The following is a 10,512-nucleotide window of genomic DNA, read 5'->3' on the forward strand; positions in this document are numbered from 1 at the left end:
TGATAATAGACTTATTTCAACCAACATCTGGAATCTGTAGCATAATTTGAATGGCAGGATATTATGAGTGAGACTATGTGCAGAGAATGTTGGTTTTTACATTTCAATGTTTCAGCACTCAAGAAAAAGCTGTCCGCTTGTTGTATAAAGTTTGAGGAAGCCAAAATTAAAATTTACTGATGCACAGATGTTCCAGTCAGTCATTTAAAAACATGATATTGATTAAAATTTATGAGAATGATATGAGAACATAAAGTTTTGATCATCCATCTAAACAGCCTCAAATGCATTATATATGGTTTCCTATTTGATTGACCACATTCCTAAGCCTAACAAATAGATAGATAGATAATTGTATGGATTCATGAACATAAAGGGAAAAACAAAAATCTCACCGACCCATGAACAATTTTGTTTATGAAGTTCAGATGTGGATTAGAACTTTGCCACTTCAGACCTCTTTCAGGATGTTGAAATGGATATGAACTTGCAACCTCTTTGCACATGAGCGGTTGCCATTTCGGATCATTAGCTGCAAGGACATGCATTGTAGTAAAGCTGAGGGTGGCATAACTGACCATCGGGTGTGCAGCGACTTGCCGGCTTTCATGATAAATGGCACATCATCCCAGCACTCATTATCGATAAAGAGCACTGTGATAGCAAAGGTCTAGGTGATGCTGCCCTTGGGCATAGTAGGGTACAACCAATCCAACAATGCAAGGGCATCTATCATTATTGGCTGATTCCATCGAACTTTGGTCTAGTTGCACTGTAAATTGTATGGAAGAAGGTACTGCAGACCTACCTCGACACGCGGTGCTAAAAACTTCAGAGCATGAGCTGCACATTTTGTGTGTAATTCCTCGAGCACGGTAATTCGAAGACGAGATTGGAGAAACAGAGGGCTAAATTTCTCTATAATTGTGTTTAACTAATAATTTAGGGCGATGCTACGGTACTCCATTTACCTCTTAAGAGGTAAGAGTTCAAATAAATCTGAGCCACTGAATTTTCAAGAATTAAATCCATCTTAAAAATAAAAAAATGTATATGTCCTTAATTATCTTGCATGCATGCATGCAGATCCGAAAATCATGGAACTACGCGCTAAATCTCGTTTTCTAATCATGCATGCAGACCGTTTAACTAAATCATGCATGTACCTGTATGGAAAAAATGTAGCAATATTAGTGAGTTTAGAAAAAAAATTCTGTACACAGTTAAAATGCATAGCACCTCTCACACAAAAATAATAATAACATGTGCACATGTATTTATGTCACACTATAGAAAATAAACGCCTAGATCTAACACATACATTTCTCTTTTTTTTCATATCATTTGTTACAGGCATGTCACGTTAGACCAAGTCCTACCACTAGATTATATCATGATACATATACGCACCTGTCATGCTACAAAAGTTATATAGGCACCTTCCATGATATGGATCTAAAAATATTTTTTTTGTTCAAGTTTGTCACGTTTACATGTTATTGTCACGAACATGTTTTTTTTTCAAAGTAACCACACACACCTCACGTTTGCTTTTATTCACGTTAAGAAACAAATATGAGATCTCAATTAATTCCTATGGCGGGCACCTCATCATGTGGAAAAAAACATAAATCTAAGATCTCAACTAATCTACATGCAAGTTAGTTCTAACTCTCTATTTTCTGATTTGAAAATATTAAAACTATTACCACCTAAGAGGTAATATTGCATTAGATCAACGGTCCACAGTTACTTCGGTGTACCGTAGCAAAGCCCAATAATTTAACAATCTGACCTCAGTTTGTTTCAAGTATGCGTGATAGTAAATGCCAAACGTTCAATATTTCACACATCGAAGAGCAATAGTTCCAGGGTGGTAACAATGAGGCTTGTTCCCTCCCCAGTTATGGGGTCAGACTCATGTGCACTTTTCTGCCCTCAAAGGCAGGTAAATAACTCTTCTGCAAATAAAGCCAACATACCTCAAAGTTAGATACATGTAATTAGTTATCAAAGATCTTTTCCACCTTCAAATATAAAAATAGAACAGAACAAATAGAAACAGAAACTTTCCTGAAGCTCAGTATACAAATGAATTATGTTCATTATACAAATGAATTATGTTCATCTGAATTCTCTAAAGATACTATACATCCAAGCAGGGCCTCAATTTTTAGTCCATATGTATTTTAGAGTAGAATGCATAACTTCTCTTATGGACATCCAGTACTTAACTACTTCTGAAGCAAAGAATAAGCGTATCAGACTATCGGTGTGCTCAATGGTTCACTATAACCAAGCAGGATGACAAACATTATGAGGAAGGTAGACATGTACCACTCAAAAGTAATTTTTATTAAAGCATAAATGTACAATCATTCTGTAGTAAGCAAGTGCATGTCATGATCTATCAATTTGTGATCATTGCCTTTCATAATGCATTGCAGCATGAGTAGGAAAAGAGCATAGCCCACTGTAAATTTGAAAGCAACTTATGAAAGATTTTACAGTAACACCTTACTCTTTATTTATTTAGCTTGGACCATCGACTTTTGAAGTTTTTCAAAAAGTTCACAATCATGACTGAATTCATTATAAGTTATAAGAAAGCTTTAATTTTCTTAGTGAAACTCATACACGAATTTATCCCCTAGCTTTCAAGCTGCTGTAAACTCACGTAAGTAAAATAACCATGCTAGAAACTGTGATCAGACAAGACATATTTTCACTACTGTTAGCATACACATGTCACAAGAATTGATTAGTTTAACCAGAGATGAGTAATGACTAATGAGTTGACGATAAATGCAGACAACATAAATCAAAGCAGTAGATATATTATTTAGGGAATTGGTCGAGCACCTTGCAAGCACAACAGACACTGCATGGAGTCGTTAGCCGCACATGCGCAAATGACAGCACCACCAGGCTGCAGCCCGGCCTCAAACGTCACCTCTGCCAGGGACGCATCCATTAGTCTCGTTGGCGCATATTGGGTTCCAATTTGTTAGAGGCCGTCCCACCCGGCCGCAGCAACATGGGAGAGAGATGCCCTTCAAGCGGCCTCCCTGGGAGCACTGTTGCTTGGAGGACGGGATCTGCGAGACGAGTACCCACGTCGTGACGCCGGCGGACAACGCGACGGATCTCGGGGGAGCAAGCGTCGCGCGCGGAGACAGCGTGTGACGGGCCTGGGGGCGGGATCGCCGGGAAGGATCGAACCAAATGATCGGTGGTGGCGGCGTCGACGAGGACACCGTCGGGCAGTGCGACGGGATCGCGGGTAACGGCAGTGCGACGGGATGGGATCATGGGGGAGCAGACGTCTCGTGGGGATGGCGGGCGACGGGGATGGGGTGGGATCGCGTGGGAGGGGGCGGGGATCGTGGGGAAGGCGTGCGACGGCGGAGGGGGCGCTTGGGGATCGCACGGAGAGATTGTTTGATCGGACGCACATGACATCTCGCATGGCAGAAGCCACAAGGGAGGGGGTTATGGTCGCACAAAAGTTTTTTCTCCCAATTGTTCTTTTTAGAGAAGAGAAGAGAAGAGATAGAAGAGAAGAGAAGAGATAGAGATAGAGATAGAGATTTCTGCATAATCGGCGTGCACCATGAGGCCCAGAAGAAAGGTGCCAACCCGAAACGAACACGGAGCCCAAGGCAGCCGTCTTCCCCCAGATGCCGCCCGCCAGGGCTATATATCGCCCGCGCGACAAAGCTCGAAGTCATCGCCTGAAGGTTGCCCTTCTTCTTCCTCATGCTCCGGTGGGCGGTGGCGGCGAGCCAAGGGAGGGGGAGCGGCGGCAGCGAGCTAGGGGAGGGGGAGGGGGTGGCCGGCGAGGGGTGGTTGGTGGGGGGAGCGGCCGCCGGCGAGGTCGCCGGCGGCCGGGGTGGTGGAGGGCGGCGGCGGAACTTAATTTTCCGGGTTGCTGGGGCTTCCATGGCTGCTGACCATAGAGGAGGGGGCCGGGGGCGACGGCGGCCCGGCGGTGGTGGCGGGTTGGGCGGCGGAGGGCGAGGCGGCGCGGGAGCGCCGCCGACCGGGCGGGGTAGGTGCCCCGGTGGGCGGTGGCCGGCGGCGGGGGTGAAGAGAAGCGGCGCGGCGGCGAGAAAGGTTAGGGGCGGCCGCGGTGGAGGGCGACGGCGGATGCGCCGGGGGCCGCGCCGGATGTAACAGATCAGCCCAGCCCATGACCCACTGTTGGGCCGGACCAATTTCGGGTACTGTAGCTCCGACGAGAATACTGTAGCACGCAAGAATAGTCCCGTATCGGTAAACTGAGAGCTGATCGACCAGCTTAAATAGCCTGCCCTGGGAAGCTAGGTAACTTCGGTTCGAACCTTTTGCACGAAGCGAGGACGAAAGCGCAAGAGAGTTATTTAGCAGGTGTGGTCTACTCAATGTGTAGAGTAGATCTTAGCAGTTATCCCGGGCCGGATCGTTACATTGGTATCAGAGCCGACTCTCGCGGTTTCACGGGTAGGTGTGGGTCACGGGCCCAGCATGTACATGGGCGCGTGGCGGGTCAGTGCGCGGGCATCTGGGATGAGCTGTTGGCACTGAACGCACGGACGTGTACATGTGTTGATTGGCACTAAGACATACAGTCGTGGCCAAGAGAGGAGATCCTGGTCCTTTGTTCCGTATGGGTAAGCTGGTTCGATGCCTCGACGAGGACGTCGAGTCCTTTAGGGTGGGTGATTGTAACAGATCAGCCCAGCCCATGGGCCACTGTTGGGCCGGACCAATTTCGGCACTGTAGCACAGTACTAAAGCTCCGACGGGAATACTGTAGCGCGCAAGAATAGTCAGATCGACCAGCTTAAATAGCCTGCCCTGGAAAGCTAGGTAACTTCGGTTCAAACCTTTTGGGTGAAACGAGGACCAAAGCACAAGAGGTTTATTTAGCAAGTGTGGTCTACTTAATGTATAGATTAGATTTTAACTGTTATTCCGGACCGGTGTAACACCGGAGCCGAAGGCGGAGAGGGCGTTGGTGGGGGCCGCGTGGGCCTTCTTCAGCCGATGGGTCCGGCAAATCTCGCCTGAACCGACAACTAATCGGACCCGACGCCGCCCCCCTGAAGTCCTGAACTACGCACCCAACCAGCAAAGGCACGAGCACCACCGCCGGCCGGGAAGCAAGCTCAAACCCTAACCGCCGGCGACGCCAGCACGATGGCCCGCTACGACCGCGCGATCACAGTCTTCTCCCCCGACGGCCACCTCTTCCAGGTCGAGTACGCCCTCGAGGCCGTCCGCAAGGGGAACGCCGCCGTCGGCGTCCGCGGCGCCGACACCGTCGTCCTCGGCGTCGAGAAGAAGTCCACCCCCAAGCTCCAGGACTCCAGGTAGCTTACCCTCCCTCACTCTCGCATCGATCCTCCCACCGGATCTCGCGGTCCCCGCACTCAAACGCAATCCTCCCCGCCCGAATCTCTTCGCCTCCCCAGGTCCGTGCGCAAGATCGCCAGCCTGGACACCCACATCGCGCTGGCTTGCGCGGGGCTCAAGGCGGACGCGCGCGTGCTCATCAACCGCGCGCGGGTCGAGTGCCAGAGCCACCGGCTCACCGTCGAGGACCCCGTCACCGTCGAGTACATCACCCGCTACATCGCCGGGCTGCAGCAGAAGTACACGCAGAGTGGTGGAGTCCGCCCCTTCGGCCTCTCCACGCTCATCGTCGGCTTCGACCCCTACACCGACAAGCCGGCTCTGTACCAGACCGACCCATCTGGCACCTTTTCTGCCTGGAAGGCCAACGCCACGGGGAGGAACTCCAACTCCATGAGGGAATTCCTCGAGAAGAACTACAAGGAAACCTCTGGCAAGGAGACTATCAAGCTCGCCATCCGTGCACTTCTAGAGGTATATTGTCTATGTTGTCTTTACTTTCTCTGCAATTTACGAACAGCCTACAGACCCGATTAAGTTGAGGTTATGCCAATTCCTTTGCATGTCTTCTCTGTTTAAGGATGACTGCTATTAGACAACTGCAGAACACAATTAACATGGTCAATAATAATACCGGTGGTGCTTCCTTTCCACCAAAGATTAGAGAAACCCAAATAGGTTTAAAATGGTAAATGTTATCTCGATTTCCATCCTTGTTCTCTCCTGTCAGATAATGTCATTGTTCCTTTGGTTTTGATCGGTGATGGCAATTATAGCCAGATCTAGGAGCAATTTTTTATCCAATGATAAACCTGTGATTTCCTGTCTTGAGTTGTTAAGTAAGCGCGAGTTGCTTGAGATACCTTACCTCTTGTTTGTCAGTCTAAGGCGTTGTTTCAGGTCTTTATACACTCATCTAATAAGTTATTGGAGTCATTTTCTTTTTCAAAAAGTGGAGTAGTCTGTCTGGTAGATTATGTTCTCTTTAGTTGTATTGAACGGTAGCCTAACATAATACGACAATCATTCCCAGTAGCACCTCCTCTGAAAAACTTAGGTCGAAATATGAAGGAGCTGAATAATGTTGTACCAGAATTGTCATTTGTGCTGGCATGCATAGCATTCTTTATGTTTCTCCAGGATGTTTGCTAAACATAGAAAGCAACTGTGGAGTCAGTTTTTTTCTCCCTAGTGTAATGAAACTGGATTTCTTTTGTGCCAACTTTTGTTTATCTTTCAAAGCCTCTTATCTCATGTTTTTGTAATATGATGTTCAATTCTAACGGCAATCTAGCATATGATCGATGACTCAGCAATGTTCATAGAGAAGCGATTGGGTCTGTCTGTCCTAATGCTATTTGTGCATCTTCCTAATCACTACCTTGCCCCTGTGAGAAAATCCAGCTCCCTATCTTCTGAAAGAATTTGTTGAATTACTTGGCTCTATTAGACATCTTGGTTAATTAGGAGTACACCATATTTCTAGCTTTGATTGGAAAAGCTAGGAAATTCTCCCTTTGGTAGGATAAGGATGAATTATTTCCTAACTGTTTCATTCCTTGCGTGGTGAATGAAAATACCTGAACTAATTTATAGTTTGGGCCAATTGCATATTTGCCACTGGTTGGCTTCAATATTGCATGCTGGGCACAAAAAAAGACCTAATTGTAGAGTTGCCACTTGGCTTGAAACACACTGAACTGACAGCTTTGACTCATACGGATGGGCAGAGGATCTTCAGACACAAATAATCCAAGAAACATGAGGCTTCCATTCCACCAACATAGTGTCTTCCTCCCAAACTGCTGATCCCAGACACTGGTGCTGCTGTGTGTTGCTGCTGCAGGGCTACCCAGATCCACAATCACTGGCCACCCATGCCACGCAAAATGCCGTCCCAGGCCACCCGCACCAACCGCTCCACATTGGCCCCAAGTGTTGCCGTACGACGTACCATATGTCATCAGGGCCATTTGTGGCGTCATAACTGCGCAGGACCATGCATCCCAGTGGCGCTGTTCGTTGTGCCCAGGCCATCCTGCCCAAACAGAAGCAGCGCATTTTCCCATTCCGTCGGGGTATAGCTGCTTGTCGCACCCAAGCTACGGCATCCCCGCACGCCCAACACTGCCACTCGTCATCCCTATCGCTAGCTGAAGCTGCTCCTCCCAGCCGAAATCCATCACTGCAGACCTCGTCACTGCCCCCTTCTCCATTTCGACCAATTTGAATGGGAGATCAAGAATCCTGACTCATGCATGAGCAGAGGTCGAGAGAGATTCAAGAATGAAGGGAATACTAACGAAGAACGTGTAGATGTAGATAAGGGTACGTGCATTATTTTCTTTTTGCATCACTATGCTTTTTTCTTTTCTAGTTTCATAAATTATTTTTGTGCACTAAATTTAACTCTTCTAGCCTAGATAACATATTATTAGAAAATGGCAGGTGGCAAATTTGCAGTTCCTTTTTCTTAGTGCCAAATTCCGGTCACGGGTATAAAGTAGGGGCAAAGATGCAATTGTCTGTTAGTTTTACACCATATACGTGGTACAGCAAAGAGGGCAGACCTGAATTCTCCATAGCCAATAGGTAGGTTTATAAATAGATTGATTTACTTCCTTAGCCTTTAGAAATGAAGCTTGATAAATGTAATCAGTCAAGTTGATGCTAGTGCCAGACTGCCAGTACCAGGTGCAAGATCTGTTGTTCACCAATTCATCATCATTGTATTAAGTGTTCAATGAGTAGTTGTAGATTGATGGATGCACCAATTCGGCATCATTGTTTTAACATTCAACGTGTAGATGTCGATTACATTCACCCCTATATTCTTTGCCTATATTTTATTTATTTATTTTTGGTAGCCTGCTTGTTTGCATCCAGTTTTATTTTTATACTTGGATATCAAACTCCAAAGGGTACTGCTTGGTTTCCCCCCTTCATCATTTGTTAAGCTCTCTTGTTGCTTTGTTGTTATTTGTATCTTCTGTTCAGCTTCTCAATTCTGTTTCTCTTTAACAACTACTAACGTACTGATAATCCTTCAGGTTGTTGAAAGTGGTGGGAAGAACATCGAGGTTGCAGTGATGACAAAGAAGGATGGTCTCCGTGAACTTGAGGAGGCTGAGATTGATGAATACGTTGCCGAGATTGAGGCAGAGAAGGCTGCAGCTGAGGCTGCAAAGAAGGGTGCCCCGAAGGACACCTAATTCTGGCTTCTGCTGTGCCTTCGATCAACACTTTGTGTCTTTTTTTTATGTTCCATACACTATCTTAACTGTTTTAGAGGAATGTTAGATTGTTAGACAAACTTTATGCTTCTATGCCCAGACTCGCATGCTGTGCTATGTGCTCATCTGCATGCCTTCTTCCGAATGCTTCAATTTCATTTGCTACATCTGCTGAACAGTTCAAACTTTATCGTCATACACCTGATTGTGTTGCCTAATGACTTTGCTGGGCCTGTGGGAGATTGTTCACCTGTTGCTTATTGGTTCACGGAAAAGAAGAAAAGACAGCCAGGTCTTATAAATGGATTATCTCCCACAGGTGCCTGTTCACCGGTGGGAGATTTCTTTTTGCCTTTTCAGCGGTGCTGTGATTCCATGGATTGGATCATTGGAGCAGGTTTGTCTAGCTGAGCCTTACGCATCTGGCTAATATTAAACAGGCTGACATACAATGGTTTCTCTAGTCGTCCTGGGTGTGTCATTTCGGTTCATGATAATATCAGATGATAACGATGGTGCTTTCTTGGTAATGTCACGTTGGCTGACGATTTCTTTTTTTACTGATAACGTTGCTGCTTTCTACCTCTCGATTTGCCCTCATGAGCCAATCAACAAGTTGGGGCTGTAGTCTCTTTGTTGTTCTCATGCAGCAGGAGCAAAACCTGATGCAGAGAATTCACTGGATAGTTGCTCTGCTAGCACGTCAGGGCACCCTATTCTCTTCCGGTTTACATCATTGTTGGTTCCAGAAACACCAATGAAAAAAGGATAAATTTGCTTATTCTTTTAGTTTACATCGTTGTTCTTTCCAGAAACAACAAAAAGAATGGATTTGCAGTCTTTCCCTACCTGTTCTGATGCACGAAGGAAGCCACGGATTCAGAGCTCCGTCAGGCGGTGGACCTCTCTTTCTTAATCGAGCACGCCGGCTGCCAAATTCTTTTTTGCTGTCAAATATGGCCGGTAGTTTTTAAAGATGAAGAACAGTAACCTGTGACGTGCCCAAATACATGAGCGACTAACTGCTTCCAAGACAGAAAAAACGGCGTCAACGTATTGAGGCGCCCATGTTATGTACACCAGGCGTGTACACAAACACTACAGAGCGTCTTCAGGCGTCAGCCATGTGCCAGGGCACGCATGTTTCAAGCCTCGTTTCCGTGGGCTTGACACACACGCTTCAAGTGTCACCTGCTCAATCATCCAGTCCACGATGAGCGGATGAAGACCTGGAACTCTTTGATGTGTGCGAGTTATTGGTTGCTCAAAGTTCCAAGAGCAGAAAGCGGCTGTCAAATCTCTGAATCAGCAGAGAGATGATGAATTTCTGGATATGCATATATGCTCTGAATTTTTGATCTCCGGAGATGATGAACGCTTGTTCACACGAAATATGCTTCGTTGAGAATTTTCTGATCTAGTTTCTGGTAAAATTTTGTACAGTAGTACGTCTCAGTTATACCACGTCCAAGAATATCATCATGTGATTTAAAAAAAACATAATACGACATAACCAAACAATAGGAACTTACTTCTATATCACAAATCAGAAGGGAAAAGAAACAAAACAGTTACGGTCCTGTTTGGAAAGAAGGAATTTCTGCAGATTTCACCGTAGGACCTGACCCATTTGTTGCGAAACACCGCTGCGTTCTAGAAAAGCTCTCATCATGAAAGCTTCGGTTGCTAGCGACTGGATTAGCACATGTGCACGATGGAGCACCATGCCATGGTTGCACCCCCTCCTGTACCAGTTGGCGAGGTTGGGACGTAGCTGTCCGTTGGGCACCCCGGCCTCAACACAATCATATCGACACGACCGGCACCGGCTCCCTCTTCGCACAATGACCACCTACTCACCATGCACGATTCTAACCCCTGC

The 10,512-nt window shown here is 46.4% G+C and overlaps 1 protein-coding gene across 1 annotated transcript; it reads left to right on the forward strand.

The window, feature by feature from the left end:
- Positions 1–5,050: 5,050 nt before the first annotated feature.
- On the forward strand, positions 5,051–8,848 carry LOC120658177 (proteasome subunit alpha type-7-B). The gene is made up of 3 exons (XM_039936418.1): positions 5,051–5,354; positions 5,457–5,871; positions 8,448–8,848. The coding sequence occupies exons 1-3, from the start codon at positions 5,182–5,184 to the stop codon at positions 8,607–8,609; spliced, it is 750 nt and encodes a 249-aa protein (XP_039792352.1). The 5' UTR covers positions 5,051–5,181; the 3' UTR covers positions 8,610–8,848.
- Positions 8,849–10,512: the final 1,664 nt, after the last annotated feature.

This window comes from Panicum virgatum, chromosome 2N, assembly GCF_016808335.1.
Source record: "Panicum virgatum strain AP13 chromosome 2N, P.virgatum_v5, whole genome shotgun sequence".
Lineage (NCBI taxonomy): Eukaryota > Viridiplantae > Streptophyta > Magnoliopsida > Poales > Poaceae > Panicum > Panicum virgatum.

Bases quoted from the DNA above. Each gene is read 5' to 3' on its own strand.
- LOC120658177 (XM_039936418.1), top strand. From the start codon at position 5,182: ATGGCCCGCTACGACCGCGCGATCACAGTCTTCTCCCCCGACGGCCAC. The intron at 5,355-5,456 runs GTAGCTTACCCT...TCGCCTCCCCAG, and splicing joins CCCAAGCTCCAGGACTCCAG to GTCCGTGCGCAAGATCGCCA. The intron at 5,872-8,447 runs GTATATTGTCTA...ATAATCCTTCAG, and splicing joins CCATCCGTGCACTTCTAGAG to GTTGTTGAAAGTGGTGGGAA.